We start from the raw sequence: 23,020 nt of genomic DNA, 5'->3' as shown, positions 1-23,020 counted from the left end.
CAAAATGGCTGTACAATTTTGCATTCCCACCAGAAATGAATGAGAAACTTCTGTTGCTCCACATCCTCACCAGTATTTGGGCATATCAGTGTTTGGGATTTTTGTCATTCTAATAGGTTTATGCTAGTATCTAAGTGTTGTTTTAATTTGCATTTTCCTAATAACGTATGATGTGGAACGTCTTTTTATATGCTGTTTGCTACTAAATTATTTTTAATAGTTAAATGTTTCAAACAGCCTAAATAGGCCAAAGTAGAGCTGTAAGTAGAAACATGATGGCATATCCACATGATAGACTGCCGTGCAAAAATTTTAATGAATGGAAATCACTATAATACACTGATATGGACGTTTCCCTTTAATGAAGTATTGAGTAAAAAGTGAACAAAAATAATTAGTGGGTGTAGTGTGAAAATTGTTTAAATAAAAAAGAAAATAAAGTATATTCTGTAATAAAAATATTTCTAGAAGGATTCACAAGAAACTGTTGTCAGTATTTGTCTTTGAGTAGGGAGAAGGGTGGCGAGGGAGGAAGAGTGAGAAGGCATCATACTTGCACAGTCTCCTCTGACGATTGACTGTCTTTCCAGGAGTAGTGATAGACTGGTGGTGACCCATAACCTTTCACTCTTGATTACACTGGAAAAAGCAACATACATTTTCAAATTGGGTCCCAGGGTAGGGTTAAGAGTTAAGGATGAAGTGGTCTTTAGCAAAGAATGTAACAAAACTAACTGGCACACACGGGGATTTAACTCTGACAGTGATTTTGTAAACACCATCCTTGGTTCTGCTCCTCTGATGTAATGATAATCCATCGTGGGCTTGTGTGAATGGCCAAGTGTTATTCTTTTCTATGTTTAGGTTGGTTGTTTTTCTTTCCTTTCCCCCATTGTGGTATCACTAAATAAAAAGTGAAATGATAAATTTAATCATTGTTAAAAATCTGAGTAACTAGAATGAGAAATATCCTACAGTGGGATAATGATTTTTTAAAAATTATATGTTGGATTGTATAGGAAGAATTTCTAAATACAGCACTTTTTTTCCTTCATGTAACCAACCCTATGGAATACTTTTATCTATTTCTGATGAAATAACATGGGGAGCTCTCCATTGCCTGTGTGCTCTAAAGCTTATAAAATTCTTTGCATAGTGCTTCTGATAAGCCTGTGTATTTCTCTTTGGGTTCCTCCTGGTGGCGTTTTTAAACATTTTGCTATTATGCTTGTTCTTTTCTCCCTTCAATTCTGTGTCTTAATAGGAAATACCCTCCATTTGGCCCAGAAGGGCTCTTCTCTAGCTGTTGATCCATGACTTCCTACATCCTGTGGAACCTTAGTCACTTTCCTTGCTTATGTCTTCAATTTCTTCCTCCTCACTACTTTGCTTTCTCTTTATAAATATCCCCAGCACAGTAACTGCAAAGATATTTGATTTTATTAGTTTTTCCTGTCTCCCTCCTTCCCTTCATTAGATCATCCTGCATAGTGTACCTAGATGTCTTTTCTCTCATTTATTCCTTCACCTTTTGCTGTCTAACATCCTATCGCTACCTTTGATGGAAATTGCTGTTTCAGTGGCCACCAGGAATGATTTCTCAGCCCATCCTCTTCTTGGTCCTGCTCTGCCATTCAGTAACTACGTGAGTTAAGGTAAATTACCAAACCTTTCTAAGGTTCCATTTTTTGATCTTTAAGAGAGAGATGATAATAATAATCAATAGAAACTACAGAAAGTTCCTAGAATACAGCATGTGCTTAATGACCAATATCTTTGACTATTAATGGTGCCCAGTAACTTCTTTCTCTGCTGTGCTTTACTTTCTCTCCAACACGTGTCCTCTTCTTGAAAATTTTTCTAATAAAATCTCATATTGTCGTCTCTCCACTCACCATGTATATTTCCTTTTTTATCCCACCTTCCCTTGCCCTTTTCCCCTTTGCGTATCCCTTATATTTAATTTAAAAAACATTTATTTAATACATAATATATTTCAGACTCAAATTTGTCTCTTAATTTCTTTATTTTGCTCCTTCTCATCTTTCTGCAAGATGTCCATTGGAACCTCTTCTGTTCCCAAAGTTTCAACCATCACCTCCAAGTAAATGCCTCCCAAATTTCTGTCACTGACATTTACCTCATGCTTCAAAGCCATTTTTTTCCAATGCTATGGGTCAGCATACTGCTTTCTCTCCAAAGCCTCAAATTCTTCCTCACTTCTCTGTTTTGGTTAGAAACATGTTCGATCTCCTAAACATTTGAATTTAAAGCAGAAACTACCTTTTGACATTTTTACCTTGTAATAATTTTCCAGGTCCTACTGATACCACCTCTGAAATTTGTCTAACATCACCCCTTCTGTTCTTTCTACTCACATTATAGCTTAAGGTTAAGTCTGTATTATCCCTCACTCACACCTTTGTGTGGTCGACAGTTTTTTTTCCCTGACAGTTACTATCTTCAATCCATTCTACACACATCTTTAGCTTCTTCTTACTTTGTAAGCTGGGATCTGAGTACATACTTACTTTCTCAGAATCTTTAAATGGTTCTCCATTGTCTATAAGATTAGGAGACATTCCTTGCATTAGCAATCAACATTTCATGAGCTGTAGCCCCAAACTACTTATTATTGCTTCTAGAGAAAGTCCCACCCTTTTTTTTGCCTATGCATTTACATAGGAGTTAATCTTACCTGTGAATTGGATTTAAGAAATAAAGTTAAAACTGCATGTGTTCAAAATTACCATTGAAAATCATCCATACAGTGCAGGATACATGGTTCTGCATATATATTTCTGATGAAAATTTATACATATAACTATGTCATTAAGAAAATAATATTTAGGATGAAATAAGGAATATATATACAGAATATAATTTCACAGTGGATTCACTCAGAAATGGGAGACAGGCCAGATTAAGGAAGAGTTGATTTACTTTCCCCATGTCTGCCCTGACACATTCTCCCTGAGTAGTAGGAGTAATTACCATTCTAATAAATTTTTCTCTTTGCCCCTCCTTTTCCTTTGACATATTTTTCCTTTTGCAGAGGGTATATATTTAAATGACAGCTGTTTATATGATATGCGTTTTTTTTGTGTGTGTGTCGACATCTAATATTCACTGCCACCCTTCAAAACCCCTTTCCAAATAACATCTTAGTAAAGCTTTTTCTCAGCCTTTCACTCATACGTGTTTTCTAGCTCCTTGAAGTTTCATAACACTCTGTGATGGTTATATGGCTTTTATCTGATCCTTTTTTATAGAACGTTTGTCGCTACTAGACTTATTGCTCCACAAGGTCAGGGATTTGTCTTTCCTGCTTTACTGCACTCTTTAGTCGCTCGGCAGGCACAAAACACTCAATAAGTATTTGTTGAATCGAACTGAAGCCAAACATTGTTAGAGAAATAAACATGTATATGGTATTAAAGGCTAGTAGTGTAAAAATTAAAAGAAAAGTTGCATTTCTAAAACCAATATTCAAAAAGACATATTATTGAGTAAATCCACTTGGATTCTTGTAAAGATTCACTTATCTTCATACCCATGTTCTTGATACTAACTGCCAGTCATATCCCAGAACAGAAATTGTCCTGTCATAGTGTGTTGTCTTTAATTAAGATAAAAGCAAATTAAGCAGTTTATAAAATATTAAATCTAGTTTTTTAAAAATAGCCAAAGCAGTTGAACAGAGAGAAGAGAAACTCCAGAAGCGAACATACAAATTTGAGGAAAGCAGCACATTTTCTAGGAATTCCTAGAAACTCATAATTTCTCTATGGCTGTTAACTTTGTGCTCACTTTTAACCTAAACTGTGTATTTCAAGTTTATACAAGTCAAAATAGTGCTTTTAAAGTCCTGAGTGTGTATATGAGACAGTGTGTGTTTAAGTGATTGCACTAGCTTTCATGATACCAACATGCTGATTTTTGCTCTGCTTGTTGCCATTTTTACTTGGCCATTCTTACTCTCTTTGCTCGAAAGACAAAAGTACAACTCCTACAAGAGTCTTGCGCATGCATGTTAAGAATCAAGTTGAAAACATCTTTATAAATACATAAGAAAGTATTTGTGGAACTAAACTTGATAGTAAACACCTAAGATTATTTTTTAGCATGTGATGTCTCTTTAAGAATTAGAAAAGACAAAGAGGTTTACTTGGTTATTTGAACTTATTTGTGCATGACTATTAAAAATTATTTTTAAAGATTGTGGGTTTTTTAGATATTGAATATTTATAATTTCTGTAATATGTTTTGATATTATTAATCTTTATTTTGTTTTAATAATACTAATTTGACCTGAGTCTCAGCTTTCTTACATACAAAGGAGGGAGCGTAAACAGGGAAAGTTGTGATACTTTTTTTTTTTTAAAGTTTTATGTCCAGTAATTTGGCTATGTCAGGATTTATCTTGATATAAATCAAGTAAAAATTAATATTCTTCAAGCATATTTGCTAAGGTCATTTGCTTTTGAATTTTACCTAATTAATGGTCATGAATTAGAAATTTAAACTTACCATTCCTGATGTACCCTCTTATCTACATATTTGTAAGAATTAAAACCAAGCGAATAAGAAAGAAGCAATTAAGCTTCAAACAGCCCCTGCAAAATCAGTGGGAGGAGAGAGCTACTGAAACTTGTCAATTTTATCTAAGCTACGTATTCATATTTATTCTTATCTCTGGTAACAGAATCTATGTTAAGGTTATTAACCAGTTGCATAAGATTTTTCTTTACCTTTTCCAGGCAACATTTATATCAAGAATGGCAAATGGGCTTTACTGCTATTCTGACTCTGAAAGATTGATAGTGATTTATGGATGGGTTTGTTGAAACAATTCTAAGGTCATTCTGGAGTCAATGGTTATGAATTTCATGATGGATTGTGATGTCTAGGGGGGAAAAAGGGAAGCTGCATTTTGATTTACCAAACTGAAAATGGAAATTACTCTATTATTCTTGAACTCTCCCCCTTCATTCTATTATACTTGCAAATGATCCCATACAATGTAATACTTTAGTACAGAATGTCATATTGTAGACTACAGTTGTATGTTATACATTGATCTTGTCTTGCTAACTAGATTGTAAACTCCTTGGTCTTAAACAGGAAATAGGTCTTAAAACTTTCTTATATTACCTGGAGTCTCTAGGAAAATCTAAGGCACGAAGTAACCTCTGTGTCTGTGGAAACTACCAGACTTTGTGGTATATGTGTATGTGTTTCATCTTTATCATTTTAAAAATGAACTAGTTCTTTCTTGGAAATATGATAGAAGGAAAACAAAATAACACAAAAGGATTCAGTGAAAAATGCATCTCTCTCCTAGTCCAGGTTCCAAGTACCTCAGATCTTCCTCACCGGGGGCAATCACTGTTAACTATTTCCTGTGTAGCCCTCCAGAAAGAATTCATGTAGAGACAAGCCTACACATGTATTTATATTGATACATTTTTAAAATATAGTCACAGATATTGGTAAACAGATAAATCTCTTTTAACATACAGGAAATTCTCAGTTGTGGGCCTTTTTTAAATTAATATGTTTTAGAGATTGTTTTATCTTAACTTATGCAGAATTATCTCATTCTTCTTCACTCAAGTATATATTGCAATGTATGAATGCATTGTAATTGATGTTACCCGTCTTGCAATGCTGACTGCAGTTGTTACGAGACCTTGCCTGATACATACAAAGCAACGACTCGTATCCTTGCATATGCATCTTCCTGCATTTGGGCAACTATACCAATGAAAAAAGTTCTAAAATTAGAATTACACTGGTGAAGAGTTGATACATTTTTCATGTACTAGATATCATAACACTGCCCTACAGAGAGATTATCACAATCTGTGGCCTTTGGACACTGGAGCTGTTTTTTTACATGCTTATCAAAACTGTCTTTGTGTTATTCAACTTTTTAATCTTAATCAATCATAGAGAAAAAATGGTATCAAATTGCTTTTTTGTTTCCTTTTTTAACTGAAAGATGTTTTGAACAGCTTGTGTCTGTAAGCCATTTTTGATTCATTGTGAACCTCGCACTTACATTGATACTGATCTTTATAATAATGGTTTCTAAGAGCCTTTTGTATTTGAAAGAAATATACCCTTTTTGTCAAATATAATGAAATTTGTTCTGGTTTATTGGCTTTCTGTTGACCTTATATATGGATTTTATTGTTTATTGTGGAATCAAAAATATTTAAGTGTATCAGTTTCTCCTTTACGTTTTCTGATTTGGTATAATTACCATTTCAAAGTTTTCTTTTAATAGCTATTTTATTCTAGAATGTTTGTGCATTTATCATTGTTGTAATTTTAAAATGTTTACATCTTTGATCTATCTAGAATTTATTTTGGTGTCAGTATCAAGAAAAGAGTAAGCTTTATTTATTTTTTTCCTCCAGATGACTCACCAGTAATCCTAACATTAATTTTGTAATTATTCACTACTATTTTAAATTACCAATTGTTGTATATTAAAACTATGCATAAATGACTTTATTTTGATGTCTCTATGCTAATTATTAATATGCTTATTGGTATCCTGTTATGGAAAATTTTAGCTACTGTTACTTTAAAATACTTCTAAATATTTGGTGTATATATAGTTCCTACTCATCAATCTTTCTCTATTTGTTTTTAAGAAGACTGCTAATGATATTTGCAGATTTATTTTCTTAAGTTTAGGGTAAATTTGTAGCATTACAATAATATTGTTACTATTTTATTGGTATGGTATTAATTTGGGGAAAACAATATTTTTATATTAATAAATCTTCCTTTCCAAAACCAAACTATATGTTTATTCAAGGCTTCTTTTGGGGTTTCTTTGTAAACTTTTAAAATTTTTTTATATAAATTACATACAGTTTTTTTTGTAGTTTAAACCAAAATACTGTGTTTATTGTAGATTTTATTTGACCTTTTCTTCCACTGTATTATCTTTGTATATATGAAATCTATTGATTTTTGTGTAATTTTTGAAACTAGCTACATATTTTTAATTTTTAGTTTCTTATAGTCCTTATTTAGCTTTTATTGATTTATAATTATGATTGCATTAACTGCATGTAGCAATATTCTTTTCTAATTTTATACCTTATTTCTTTCTACTGTCTTATTGCATTACATAATATTTCTAGACAATGTAAAATAATAGCCTTATTAGTTTTATTTATGATGTTGAGGCAAAATAATGTTTCTCCATTTATAATCACATTCATTAATAGAGTATTTGTCAATTTACTTAAATTTGGGGCTTCAAAAGATACTGATAGCCTTTACCTAAATGTAGGGTTCTGAGAGCATCTTACACTACTATACAAATATATCTTTATAAAGTTTTCTTTTAGAAGTATTGTAATTAAACTCACAATTAGTGACAGATTTTTTTTTTTTTTAATAAGGTAAGGCAATCACTTGAAACTAAAGAAGATATCAAGGCTTTAACACTAACACACTTTAACAACCAGGGCAAGAACTATTCAAATGCTGTCACGAAAATAAACTGTCAAAATATCAGCAAATGGATTTCTTGCTAATGGCAAGCAATTCTGCCTCTAACTGAATGCGATAATGACCACTCATTACTTTAGTGACTTAATTAAAAAAATCGAATGCATGTTGTTTCTATTTTCTTAAGGGAGATGTATCAACAAAGCCTGGGTATGTGATGGAGATATCGACTGCGAGGATCAGTCAGACGAAGATGACTGTGACAGTTTCGTGTGTGGACCACCCAAGTACCCTTGTGCCAACGACACTTCGGTCTGCCTGCAGCCAGAAAGACTCTGCAATGGGAGAAGGGATTGTCCGGATGGGTCTGATGAAGGCGATCTCTGTGGTATTGCACGTTTCACCGCATTGCTTCTCTCTGGAGACTAGACCCTTTTAGTCTACTTGCTGATACTTCTTATAGTAGCATTTGTTCCTTCCATTCATTCCCTTTAGGACTTTTAGGACTGAGCCCTACTTACATTTTTCAGGCCCTATACATCTATAAAACAATTAAATACGATCATAAATTTCTAAAAATGAGGCAGAAGAGGCTAGCCTGTACCCAACTAACTTAACAGTTGTACAGCTGTGTTTATCGTTGAGATCTCTGATTGGTCAATGCTGTTCCTACAATTGAACTGATTATTGTTGGTCAAGTGGGAGATCCCTGTTATTGCTAACCATGGGATAAAGTTTACCAGTTGGATTTTGTTAGGCTTTCTGATCATTACAATAGAAGACTTTTTTAAAAGAGGAAAGAGACTGGATAATGAAACCAACAGAGTATTACTCAATCTTATATAAGTTTCTCCGAAGTTTTTAGCCTTCATCCAGTAGGTTTCTTTAGTGTGCTTCATCTAGTTAAAATGATGATTTCAGTCTGATAGCTTTTGAGCTTTGAAATCACTTTTGACTAGCCATCTCCCTGTGCCAACCAGCACAAACAAAGCAATTACATTTCCTTCTCTGTAGGGAGATCAGAGATTTAGCAAGGAGATCTTAAAAATTTATTTTCAAGATAATACTGAAGGTGACATCAATAGAGTAATGAGGAAAAGTTTACAGAATGATAAGAACAAAAATGAGATGACTTGAGGCTGTGAGAAAATGACTTTTGGAAATGATAAACCTGCCTGATTGGAAACGGGGAAAACAACTACATTTAAGCCTAAAGTTATCACATTTTGATCTGAATTGAGCATTAATGGCATTACTGAGTGAATAAAAAGACTGTTACTCTTTTTAAAATTTATATAATAATAATCCTTTCTTTGAAGAGTCTGTCAGTCTGTAAAACAACCCTGAAACAGTAAATGCAACAGTCATCATTCAGTGATGCTAACATTTCAAAAAAAAAAAGCAAACAAAAACCCTAAAATTAAACCCCCAAAATTACAGATAAAAGATGACTGTGTTCAGTTCTTTTTCTCTTAGCTTGTTCTCCCTGATGGAGTAGTTTGCTGGAGAGAAACATCTCTTATATCACAGTGTCTGAGAGCTGCTCATGAAGTCTGTAAGAGCAATTCTAAAAGAAGGAAACTATTGACAGTCTTAAAATTGGAAGTGTATAATTATAGGAAAAAATGAGATTTTGCCAAGTTTAAATTCTATGCTTTAATTACTTCAATTAAGTCATGTAGGCAGGGGGCTTAATTTCTGGAATTGTCAGTTTCCTCACAGCAAAAATGGGGATAATGATACCTATCACGAAATCATGTAATAATACCTGAGGCCCTACAGGTATTGAAATAAATTGATGTTTTTCCACCTTGTCTTCACCTTTTGGGTTAAATGAAGTGAATAAAAGGCAAAGAAGAGAAAATACAGTCATTAAGAAAAATGAGGAGAAATCATATGAAAACACAGCCTTATTTTCCTATCCTCTACTCTCTGAATTGGGAAAATAAGAAGAAAGGGGTTTCTTCTGAATTCATTCCTTTGTCAGCTTCAAGACTGAAAATTGCTTCTTGCTTATCAAGCTATTGTACTGCATTGGCTAAGGAGGCCTGCTCAAAGGTTTTAAATGATTACAGAGAGTGAAAAAGGTTACAGTCAATCTGGATGTGGAAGTACCAGAGAAGATAAAAAGACATTTCTAGCCTGATTAACTGTGGCATATTGAACTCACACGCTCTGTCCTTTGTGATGTGAAGCTGAGGGAGAATTAGAACAATGAAAAACAAAAGCACTGGTCAAGGGATTGAATTGCCTTCCATGTTTCTTCTTTTCCCCTAAAAATGTGCTTTCATGTGTACCCTTGTACTGTCAATTAGGTAGGTGTTATCTTTTATAGGCAGCATTGGTTCTTGTAGAGAAATGACACTTTGGTTTCTTGTTTTCAAGTCCTTTCCCCAGCAGTCCTAGATTAGGTCCTGTTCAGCGAGGCAGGTGTGCTGGCTTGAGTCCTGCAGCAATGGGCATAATGAATCATTTACCCAGTGAACATGAAAGATACACCCAGTAAATTAACTTTAAATAATTGATGTCGATTGGTGAGTAGCTAGAAAGTGGCTTTTAAAGAGATACCCCAAGTTGAACGTGTGTTTTAAACCACTTGGTATAGATGATGAAAATGTAGGGTTTGCCCCCTTACTTCTTCCAAAAAGTTACATCCAGAAGAGCTGTTTGGTTTTTTTCCCATTCTCCTACCCTGCCCCCTCTTGAAACAAAAACAAGGATTGATTCATATCCTGCTCCTCCATACATGTAAAATTTATGATAATGGTTTGTAATCTGTAGATTGAATACTTGTGGGATGTCTTGAGATGTAAAAATTCCATTTTAGGTAGTGGGGTTCTTTGTTTTCTCCAAATAAATCTGATCTATAAAATTAAAAAAAAAAAAAAAAAAGGAAAGCTCAGGAAGGTAAATCTAATCCTAGTGAAGAGATAATTTTTTCAGGGGGATTTTTAAACGACTTCGAGAGGAAAGAGATACGCACTTAAGAAACAAATAAGAAGAGACTTTTATTATTCAAGAGTAGAATTAACTGTTGATTTTCATTATAAGGGTGTGTCAAAGGTAAACAAAGCTGGACACTAAAGGGATAAACATAAAATTTTATTCAGTAATAACTATTGCAGTAGGAAAGAGTGTCTAACATGCATTGAAATCAACTTCACCAAAACAAAAGTTGAGAAACTTTTTAAAGGCTGGAATGTGCTATGGGAAAGGCACTAAGGGATCTTAAGGGGGTTTGGTCCATTTGACTAGGCCATCAGGTTTGTTAATAGATGCTCCCAAAGAAGAAACAAAGTTCTTATATCTTTAAGACTGGAGGGAGTGGTGTAAGTTAGAGTAAGATGCTCACAGGGCAGGGACTAATAATAAGAGAATTATGTCCTGGAATGTTTGCATTTCAAAAAGGTGGCTCTCAGGTCCTTGGAAACACAGTTCTGGGTGGTAGAAGATTTACATCGAAAAGGTACAGAGAAAGGATTTACATTGCAAGCTCTCTACAGTGACTGGCCTAAGATGGGGTTAGTGGCCTGTCTGCCTATCACCAGGTTTTTGCTGGAAGAAACAGTAAATTCTCCTGGCAGCATCAAGGAACTTCTCTGGCAGGCACTTTAGGGCAGGGTGAGGGGTGCTCCTTAAATGACCTCAGCCATTCTAGGTCATTCTGTCAATGCCTCAATGAGCTGTTAGAAACTGTGCTAGTGTTTGTTCAAGTCTCTTAGTAGGTTGGGAGTGGGGTGTTGGGGAGGGGAGTAGGCAATGAAATTGTGCTGATTGTCTGCATTTTTTGTAAGCTAATATTGAGGACTAGTTCAAAGGAGGACTCCGAGGAGCTTGACTTGAGTTTGGTCAATGAGAGTCTTTGTCAGGTAACAGAAAATTGAAAAAGAAGCTGCCGGATTCAATGATAGTTTTAGAGTTTTAGAAAATTCTTAAGGAAGAATTGGCAAGGGACTAACCATACTAATATTGGCATTAAATGTAGATATTAAATTATAGATTTCAATGTGAATTTTGTCTGTCCAAAAATCTATGACTTAATTCCACAGGTAGTGTCAAAAAGAGACAACTGAATACTGAGAGAACAAGAGAATAGTCTGACTTGAAATAAGCTGAAAGCATTGTAACAGGTTTTTCACCTGCTGTGTATGATGACATTTCTTTACAGTAATTCTTTTGAAAAAGAATGTCAGTTGAACTAAAATGGGGCAAATACTTTGAAATGCTGCTGTTTTGAAATGATTATGATTACTGGTAGACAAACATATTTGGAGGAACTAAGAAATGAATTTTTTTTCCTAAAATCATACCAAGCTTGAATTGAATTCTTAGAGAAAACATTTAATGTAATCATTTTTCTTTTTCTTTTCTTATTATTGTAACTTCTTTTATGGTTACAAATAATGTAAAGAATAGTTGACCCACATAGAAGTTTAAAAAGTGTAGAGAATATTTTTTAAAGCCTTACATTTTAGCACAATTTTTGAACTGGATGAATTTCCATAGAGGACAGGAAATATTTCAGGTATATAAGTAGATACCGTTGCAATTTGCCAGTCGTTGAACAACATTCCTGTTCAGCATGTCTCAGAACACACCTAATTAAACAGACTTTGAAAACTACTCAAATGTATCTTTAAAGCAAAGAAAGACAAAGCTGCTTTTGGCCTTATTACTATGTACATAATAGTACATATTAAAAGGTAATGTTGTGGTTGTGAAAACAATTTTCTCTATTTTCTGCTGTTTTCTCAAGGGCATAAGTATGACACCTTGAAATTTTCCCAGTTGGAACAGTACTAGCTCAGTTTGGGGGCAGTTGTGTGCTTTTTGGACAATTTTTTAAAATTTATTTATTCAACAAATATTTTTACCTGCTTACTCTATGCTAGACACTGTACTAGCTGTTGGCTATACACTGGTAAACAGAACAGATATTGTGTGTACCCTCATGGAACTTAAAATTCTGTGATGAAATAGAATGATAAATAAATATATCTAATTTGTAATTATAAGTGTCATGAAAGAAAAGTTCTCTTTACTTATAAAATAATCATATTATTCTTACAGTAAATATTAGTTGCTCATTATTTCGGCCAAAAGACCAGGTTAACATTTTTGTATACCGTTTATTATGTGTCCATGGCCTCATTGAATTAATCATAGTAGCCAATATATAAGGTACAGTGTACAGTTTACCTAACTTAAAAATAAATGTCTGTAGCCAGTAAAGAAAAAAAAAATTACCCATTCTGGGTTATCATTATAAATAAGACCAAAGATGCATAAAAAGGTATATAGATGTATTTATGTATATCTGCATATGCCTATATATTTATAAATACTGAGATAAGTCAGATTTTCAGATAATCAATATATATGCATTCCTTTTTGAAGACCTCAACTGATTTTGCATAACTGCTAAAAGGCTCAGGGTAATCTTTCCAGTAATAATAGAAACATTAAACTCATTTTACTTCTTTGGAGTAAAACCAGGTGTACTCCAAAGGTTTACAGAAATGAAAATCTTCCATTCCCAATTCCTGTCATATAAAATTATATTTGGTCTTTGGATGAATTTTTTCATCATTTCTACCCCAGCTGCTGAGGGAAAAAAAGTCTAGAGAGCTTTCTCCCTTTATTATATCCTTTCTCTAATCCCAGCCTTAGAGAATTGAGTTCAATGATAAGTATATAATTGAGTAAAACAGTTGGTAATGCGCTATAATCTGTTCCTCTCCTTTTATAGATGAATGTTCACTGAACAATGGAGGCTGTAGCAACCACTGTTCTGTTGTTCCTGGAAGAGGAATTGTCTGCTCCTGCCCTGAAGGTCTTCAACTCAACAGAGACAACAAGACGTGTGAAATTATAGATTACTGTAGCAGGCATCTGAAGTGCAGTCAGGTGTGTGAGCAGCACAAGCACACAGTCAAGTGCTCGTGTTATGAAGGGTGGAAGTTGGATGTGGACGGTGAAAGTTGCACAAGTGTTGGTAAGTAAATGTGTGTTTTGCTACATTTAAGAATAGCAGGTGGCATGTGGTGTGTCTGTATCCTGCTATGTTTAAGAATGAATATTGAGGAAAAAAATCCAAAAAGACCTCAGAAAATTAATAATGGATTCAGCTAATTTTATTGTTTTTTGTTGTTCTTTCTTGTGGGGGGGGTAATTTGGTTTATTTATTTATTTTAATAGAGGTACTGGAGATTGAACCCAGGACCTCATGCATTAGCTAATTTAAGAAAAGCTGTTTAGCTTAATGTGTCAGACGAGACCTACTCAAAAATCTTCTGGACAGAAAATATTACAGTAATCCTTATCATAGCAATCCATCAGATTATTTTTTCCTTAAAAAAAGGTTTTCATCATCATTCTCCCCAGGGGCTTATTTTTGTATGCTCCAAAGCATTTACTTTTATTTTTCTTCAAATGCTTTTCAGAACCCTCCATTTAGTCTGGCCCGGTCCCACACTTCCCGTTGTATTTCTATTACTCTTGAAAACAACTCCTTGCTCTTGGCTGTTTATCTGCTAATTGTCCATTTAAAACATTCTGCTGACTCTCTAGGTCATATTCCGCAGTAGGAAAAGCAAACAAAGGCTATGGAATTTGACATTTGAACTCAACTCCCGTAGCTGGCATTCCTTATGTATGAAACCCCAGGCAGGTGACCTAAAACTTCTTGAGCCTCAGTTTTCTCATCTTTTAAATATTAATGCCCATTACGACAACATGTTACAAGAATAACAAGCAGCACTTGTTACTGTGCCCCACACCCGCTAGGTGCTTAATGATTGATGGCTTCCCATTGTCTTCTCCGGGTTCTTAGCCGGAGTCCTGGGACACTTGGATGTCCATGGATAGAACTGAAAGCGTCCAGGAACTTTGTCAAGGATAATTTTATACCGTTATTTTCTTTAACCTCTCACTGAAAGTTAACATGTCTTTCGATTGTGAATATTTGCCGTAGACCAGTTATTAGCAGCAACTATGACTGTGTCTCAGGTAGAAGTGATAAACATATTCATATCTTGTCAAAGTTTTGCCAATTTCTCAAAATAGCACTTACATTAAAGCTTTGAAAACTACGACTACTTTAGTAATGGGAGTCACTAGCCCCACTGTTCAGTCTTGTTACTGAATGCATTAGTGAAGAAAAAAAAAAGTACATACATTACTACATCAAAAAGTGGTTTTTATTGAATTTCAATAATTGCATTTCAGTATATTTGATTCCTTTGTGTAAATTTTTTTTTACTTTTCTCTTACTTTTTTTGTACTTTTTAGAAACTTTCTAATTAAGAGTACACAGCTTTCATCAGACTCCTAACAACCCATGTGTCATAAACTTTTTAAATTTTGTCTCTTCTACTTAGATTGTACTTTCCCTCTTTGTCTCTAAAAATTCTTGTTATTCTTTAAAACCTGTTAGCTCAAATCTTTCTTCTTTAATGGAATCTTCCAAACATTCTTGCTGTCCACTTATTTCTCCTTTCTGCATCTAGAATTTGTCCAAGAAAATACGTGATCACATTTTTTTATACTTACCTTTTTCCTTTACTTCTTATCTCTCCAATGAAATAATAAGCATCTTGAATTCAGAAATCAAGTTATAAATTCTTCTCTTGTGTTTCACATAATATCCAGTAAAATAATATATAATTAAAAACATGATATTTTTCAGAGAATATTAAATTATTTTATTATTTCAAATGTTGCTTTGTGGTTGTTTTATCCTACCTGTTAAAATTTGAGTCCTAGAGGCATAAGTTTAGCAAACATTTATTTGACTCTTTGGCCTCTAAAATTTTTGCACAAAGTATTTGGCAAAAGAGGTTAAAAAAAACAGCAGTTTGTTGTATAAAAATAGCCATTTCATTTATACACATATTTAAAGTAGGGAAATGATAGCTTAAACTTTAACCTTAGATCTATTTATAATCATGTTTTTCAAGAGAATTGGCTTCATATCTGTTTTTTAGATACAGATGACAAGATGATGGACTTACAGTGTTTTGATACTCTATGAAATCAATAACAGCTCATGTTGAATATTAGAGTAATTCAACATTTGAGTGTAAGTTACCAGGTACATAGATAATTCCCCTAATGGAATTGACCTGTCTAACTCTCAGCTTAGAAAGGAACTAACAGTACCACATCATTTCTCACTGTTAAGATTGCTACACCTGGTTCTTTTTACAATTTAAGAGAGAAGCAAAAGTATATTTTACCTTTTAAAATCAATACAGAGTTTTTCTAACATGGAGACTTCAACCTGCTGATAATGTGTGCCTTCCCCAACATACAGTCTACCAAATACCATTGTCAGCATTTATGTTGTCTCAGGTAATATAGATTTTGTTAGGTATTGAAAATTATTTTTGATTTAAATAAATTTTTATATATAAAAAGGACTTATTCTGTGTTTTCTCCATATCATTTCTTTGGAAAAACCTATAGCAGATTCATAGTTCAGTAAAAGTATTGGACTATTAACTATTAGACTTTAAAAGTGAAATTTCTTTTTCTTGCTCTTCCTCTGATCCTTTTTGCATCATTCTTAAGCTGAGTCCTTCTTTTTAAAATGTGTTCTCTCTCTTGAATGCAGTATCTGTACTTACTCTTCTTGACATTTAAAAAATAAAGAATAACAGCGCTGTTTATGCCTCAGATTAGAAGCATGACTTGCTCATTTTTTTCTCTTGAGTTTTCCTCTGTACTTATATTTTCTTTTTTCTCCCTTCTTGTTCCTTCCTAAATTCTTTACAATCTGTCTTTGACTGAATTGCTGAAGTCACTCTATTTTCTCTAAGTTCTCTCTTAACATTTTATTAGTCAATGATAATGATGTTCATAATGCTATTTTTATGATCTTTTTTTTTTTAATATGCCTGCAAATCTCACTTCTCTTGAGTACTTGGATACTTTTGCTTTATTAATTCCTTACATCTTCCCTCTTTAATACATAATTTATTAATCACCTTTGTCCTAAGTATTTTCTTTTTACTTATGAGCACCTAGAATACTTCTGCTGACTGCGTTTCTTTTCCATCTCTGATTTCTTTGCTGTTTGGTAGGTGGCTTGCTTGACAAATTTGCAGTGTATTTCTAGCAACATTGGAAAGTACATTGTAGCGTCCGTCTTTTATTTTCTTAGTCTGAATTAGGTTTGATATACCCACCAATGTGTTTCTTTGTTCTTAATCACTCATCTTTTCAGATTTTTTAATTATATTTATTTTAATAATTTATCTTTAATAAAGAGTTCATGGATATAGACAAGAAAATACATACACATAATGATCATCTATGAGTACACTGTGTTCATCACCCAAACTTTTTCTAAAAATTTTTTTGGAGCTTTACTTTATAAACATTTACTTTACTTCATATTTAGTTTATATCTTTATTGGATTATAGTTGATTTTTGGGAGCTTCATCTACTTTATTTTTTTATTTATTAAAAATTTTTTTGACTGCACCCAAACTTCAATTCTACAAGAAAAAGCACCTGTACCACAGCATAGGCCATGAGCTACACATGTTGTAATGACGGTGGCAGTCTCCTCTCTGGCTTATTTTTTGTCATCCTCTTTTTTCTACAGTTTGTAAGGAGTAAAAATCTCAAAAACTTGAAGGAATATAGTGTTTTTATTGAAAAGGGAGAAGGAAATGCAGATCTGGAAGATGAGAATTAACGGAAAGGGCTCATAGGATACAGTGATGATAAGCAGATGGGCTACCTTGGGGAACAATGGGAGATAAAAGTGAAGAGATCACAGGAATGAAGCTGTGGGGGATTTATAACCTGGCCATCCATTCCTTTATCTTAATAAAGTGAGACTTTTACGTATCAGTCTCCATACATGATTTTAAAGTAGCTCTTTATTATTTATGGAAAGAACCTCAAATCCTTCAGCCTGCCCTCCAGGGCTTTCTTCATTTTTGCTCATTGAATCTCTCCAATCTGATGTGTCTTATCCTCCACTGTGGGTTTCCACTCCGCTCATGTTATTACTGGTTTTGTCATCAGTAATGGTAGAGAATGCATAATAGCCAAGAATATGTAAATACCATGTATCACTTCATTTGACCCTCTCCTTCTTGTAGTCTGCTTTTTATCACCTGTGAACTTTCAGTGTGATAATATTTTCCACGTTCTCTCAGGAGATTTGAATCCAGTACTCTATTCAGAACGCCCTCCTCTATGAATCATTTCTTAAAGTTAATTATAATATTATTGGCAGCTACCATTTATCAAGCATCTGCAATGTGATAGGTTACTTATTTATAATTCATAAAGAATCAATATGACATTATCAATATTCTGATTTTATCCCTATGGAAAATGAGACCCAGAAGACTGCTTCCTTTGCCCAGAACCTTGTGGCAAGGAGATGTTAGAGGACAAGTTGTGAACTACATTCCTCCTGACTCCAAAACAAGAGCTTTTGCAAGCTGTTACAAAGGCGTGGGATATCTTTATGTGCTGTGTGCCCTCAGATCCCCATGATGCCTTTGAAGAGTCAATGTTTTATGAGCTTCTCTCTCACACCTAAACTTTTTTTAAAAGCTGAGAGAAGGATGATGATGATTATTATTATTATTTTATACTTCTTTTGAAACATAAAAATTTTGTACCAAATACTTGTTGAATGTAAAAGTTTCCTTTACTACTTGAAACACTAATAAGTTTTGACTCTGTTTTTACAGTCTGTGCTTTGTGTACCACTGATAGATTGCTTCTAACCACTGTGTAGTATCACATGACATGTACTCACTTGTTTTTATTTATCTCCCGTAGAGGTACACTTAAGTTGCCCTCAATCTTTACACAAATACTGCTGCCATAGACAGACATTTACCTATACCACAAATCTGCATGAAAAAAGTTGGGGGGCTAAAATGACTGACTTGTGGGATGTGCTTATACTTGCTACGAGTAAGTAGAACCAGTGGCGCTTCAGAGTGGTTGAACAGTCTACATCTGCACCAAAAGTACATTTCTGCAGTCTCCACATCCCTGCCAGTTCTAAAAATTATCAGTTCCCTCCTACACAATAGATAAGGGCAAAGTGCTTTTCATTGCTTTAGTTTGTATTTTTCTTCTTATTTATGAGTTTGAGTATCTCTCTATATGCTCATTAGCCTTTTGCATTCCTGTTAAGACTGTTGCCTTCCCTTATTAATTTGTAGAGATTAACCACATGTTCCAAACTTTATTATTTTTATTGAGTTATAGTCAGTTTACGATGTTGTGTCAATGTCTGGTGTACAATGTTCCAAGCTTTAAACATTTCGAGTATCTTCTCCATTCAGTCATCCGTCTATTAATTCAGTCACATTGACTTTTGTTAAACAATTCCTCTTTCTCCTTCACTCACACCTTTCTTTGCTTCATTTCTTTTCTTACTTTTCTTCCTCCAGTAATCTTTTTTTATCTCCTCCATATTCAGTGTCTTCTGGGCTATTTGTTCATTGATTCTTATAATTAGTCATTCATTTACTTAAGTAATCACAAATATTTGTTAAATGCAATCTAGCAAAAGGCCCTGGCCTGTGTCCTAGAAATGCAGACATTTTTGCTCAATCCCTTATCACAATGATCTCTCTCATTCTTCACTTTCTCTCTCTCTCCCTCTCTCACTCTTGCTCCCTCTCACACACACACACATGCCAAATGCAGATTCTTACCACTTATTTCTTGAAAGAATAGGTGAGTTAAAAAAAAAATACCTGAACTATAAACAGAGCTATTGGGAATAAATACTTAGAAATTTTCAGGTATGCAATTAAGAGATAAACAAAAAATTGGGTCTCAAGGAAAGTTGATGGATAGTAAGTGACACAATCTTATAAATCCATACGTTTGAGTAATATTAAAAGCCTACTCTACCCTTCATCCTATAGGTTCTATGTCCTCTGACTTCATGTATATCACGTTTTAGTCAAATTTGACTACCATTCATACCCAACATAGCTATGGCTGAAGGAATGGAGGAAAGGAAGTAATAATATATATTGAGCCAGAGAAATGATAGACCATTTACCATTTCATAAGTTTCTACTGTGTAAAAGAAATGTACATGAAGATGAGGACAGAGAAATCCAAATAAATTCTTAAATATGAGAACAGAAAAGGCAGTAAAAATTCTGAAATAGCAGGAGAGAAAACATTGTAACTATAATATTACTTTTTGTTTGATGATATTATATGTACGATAAAAAATCAGGAGCTATTTGCATAGGCTGCTCGTTGTAGAGTTATGCTCGCAGTTTGCCCTGAGAGGACCATAGAGGGGTTCTTTTTCTCAGACAAGTCATCTACTGCTTTCATATTGTCTCCTATAAAAGTCATTATGCAAACCTGTAGTGGGACTAAAAGAAAATCAAAGAAAAGAGAATTATAGACAGAAGACTACAGTCTTTTGAATGTTTATAAAAGCTACTTGCGGTGTGCTACATTTATAAACATGAAGTTCATTACTGTAAAAAATATAAATTATAACCTTTTTGGTATATATGTCATCTCATAATATGCTTAAGTAGAAAAATTTCAAGCCATTTCTATACTAAGAGTGTTATGTGCTGGTCTGAGCTGTTAAATTCAGTCATTTATGAGACAGGAGCTAATATACTAGAAAAATTGTTGGAAGACTGTAAAAAGGATGACTACTTCACATTTTTGTTGATATTCAGTTTGCCTCAAAAGAAGTTAATATATCTGCATCAAAACTGAAACACCAGAAAATTCTTCATTGTGTTTTATCTTTAAATGTTTTATACAAAGTTTTGTTTGTTTCATTTTAAGAAAACACCATTGTGAGACCTGGAATTTTAAAAGCCAGTCTTTATAATTTCCCACTAGTATATGAAATGACATATTGGATATTCATTCCAGCTTTTATTGTTTCCTCCTGGAGAAAAGAGCTTTGGTTATTCTGAAATAAACCAAAAGAAATCTTGAAAGTAGAGACACATGGAGAAGTTATTAAGATTCACAGTTCAAATATGAAAGAATTTGAGTACTTACATTTTTTTAATTTTGGTAAACTGATGTATTATAGTCAAGCATAATCAAGTAAATACTTAGTAAACAACTATATTCTCAATGTTACATGACTCTAGTAAATACAATAACTTGAAAAACCTTTGAGCAGTTGTAACAAAATAGTGTAGTGGCCATTGTTCAGAGAAAACAAGGAATGTTTTTAATCACTGTTCATTTTATCAATAAAATTTTTCAAACATATTGGAAGCCAATGGAGAATAATGTATTCACATCCAATATTTCTAAAATATTGAAAATTTGATATTCAAGGTACAAATTATTTTTTAAAGTAATGAAACATTAGGTAACTTTGAAGCCCTCTGTAAATTCATTCCTCCATCGCAAGAGGTAACTATTTTGCAAAATTGATGCTTCTATTCTACCATAGTTTGTGTTCTTTAACAACATATAATATAATGCTTATGTTTTTAAATGTACAGAGTCATAAACATTATGTACCCACCTGGATATAGTTGGATTTTTTTACTCACAAGTATTGAGATTTATCTATAATATTTTATGTAGCTATGTTTATTCCTCTTAATTGCTATATAGCATTCTAGGGTGTAAAAAGGTTATAGAGTTTTTGTCAAAACTCTCAATTTACAATCATTGAAGTTGTTTCTAGTGTCTTGCTACATCAAACTATGTGGTAGTGAATGCTCCTGTGATGTCTACTTGTGGAAGTGTGCACAGACACACATTCAAGTGTATGTGCATCTTCAGTTGCATATATTCACCCTTTTGATTGCCAAATATATCTCCAAAATGGTTGTACAAATATACACGACCATCAGTACCTTATGAGAGTCCCTGATTGTCCAAACATTGTTGACACTAGACAGAATAATGGATCAAATCTACGCTCCTCCACTTACTAGCTGTGTAACTCTGGCACATTAGTTACATAACTTCTCTCATTTAGCCTGTGTAACAATGAGGATGATAATATCACCCATTTCAGAGAACTTTGGGAAGATTGCATAAATTAGAATTTATAAAAATTTAAGAATAAATCTACTGTGTAAGAAGTACTCTATAAATGTTTGCTATGACAGTAATTTCAGACCTCTAAACAGTTGCCTAATAAAATGGGTATCGTCTTGCTATTTTAATTGGCATAAAATTTTGAAAATACCCTCAATTTCTGTAATTATCTCCTATGGACTAATAACAGTTTATAGGCTGCACTAGTCTATGCACATACCTTTGAGAATCACTTCTCTAAATCACTCTTGAGTCTTGTCTTTTTCCTTTTTTTTTTCCTAACATTTGGTTACAGGGCATAAATTTACTACAGTGTTAACAGTGATCTGTTCAGTTTTTCTTTTCTTTTTAAGTCAATTTTGGTAAAATATTTGTCTATAAAGGAGCGTATTTTATCTATTTTTAAATATGTTATTAAAATGTATATTTCACTCTTGTTTTTTGTTTTATATATTCATAGTTTTTCCTACTTTCACTCTCATTCCTTCTGTTGTTCACTTGTCCATATACATAAACATATGCATATGTTTATGTATATCTGCATGTATATGTATTGGTCCTACCATAGGTTCAATCTGTATTTTATTAGTCTTTCAAACACATGATTTTGGGTTCTGTTTGATAATCTGTTTTTCTCTGTTCTGTCAATTTCTATGGTTATATTTATTTCTAATTTCTTTGAGTTAATTCTGATTTATATTTTCTGAAGTCTTGAGTTTAAATATTTTATTAATTTTTAATGAATGAATTCTCTACTCTATTCAACTACTACAAATAGACAGAGAAGAAAAACATTGACTTTTCAGAATGCTGTATAGTCTTTCCCTAGAGAGATGGAAAGTTTTTCAGAGCTGAGTATAGTTATACAGACTAATCTTAATGAGGTCAACATTATATGTTTAGTTAACAGTGAACTAAAAATAGCATCTGTACAGTTTTTTACTTTTTATAAATTTTCCCACTTATCATATTTCTTTTTTCTTGTAACAGATAGATTGTGATACACAATTCAGTGGTTTATAGCATACTTAAAGAGTAACACAACCATTACCACTAACTAATACTAGAATATTTTAATCACCCCCTCAGCAAACCCCACAGGAGTTAAAAATCAGTCCCCATCAACCCCTGCCCCAGGTCCTGGCAACCACTAATTTATCTTCTGTCTCTGCAGTTTTGTCTATTCTGGACATTTCATAAAAATGGAGTCATAAAATATATGGTCTCTTGTGAGTGACCTCTTTCACTTGTCATAATGTTTTCAAGGTTCATCCATGTTTTAGCATAATCAGTACTTTATTTCTCTTTATTGATGAATAATGTATCTGTTGTATTGATATACCACATTTTGTTTATCCATTTATCAGCTGATGGGCATTTAGATTGTTTCCATTTTTTGCTTATTATGACTAATTCTGGGGTAACTGTTCATGTACAAGTTTTTGTGTGGACATGTATTTCATTTGTCTTGGGTGAAAACTACAAGTGGGATTGCTGGGT

The 23,020-nt window shown here is 33.3% G+C and overlaps 1 protein-coding gene across 1 annotated transcript in view; it reads left to right on the top strand.

The window, feature by feature from the left end:
• LRP1B (LDL receptor related protein 1B) overlaps positions 1–23,020 on the top strand; it is a 1,597,029-nt gene that overhangs the window by 1,001,092 nt on the left and 572,917 nt on the right. Inside the window, exons 22-23 of the mRNA XM_074363587.1 lie at positions 7,664–7,864; positions 13,226–13,471. Coding sequence (XP_074219688.1) covers positions 7,664–7,864; positions 13,226–13,471 — 447 coding nt within the window. The remainder of the gene's footprint in view (positions 1–7,663; positions 7,865–13,225; positions 13,472–23,020) is intronic.

The sequence above is a fragment of the Camelus bactrianus genome, chromosome 5 (assembly GCF_048773025.1).
Source record: "Camelus bactrianus isolate YW-2024 breed Bactrian camel chromosome 5, ASM4877302v1, whole genome shotgun sequence".
Taxonomy (NCBI): domain Eukaryota; kingdom Metazoa; phylum Chordata; class Mammalia; order Artiodactyla; family Camelidae; genus Camelus; species Camelus bactrianus.
Note: the sequence above shows the minus strand (reverse complement) of the source record. Positions and strands in the feature narration are given on the sequence as shown.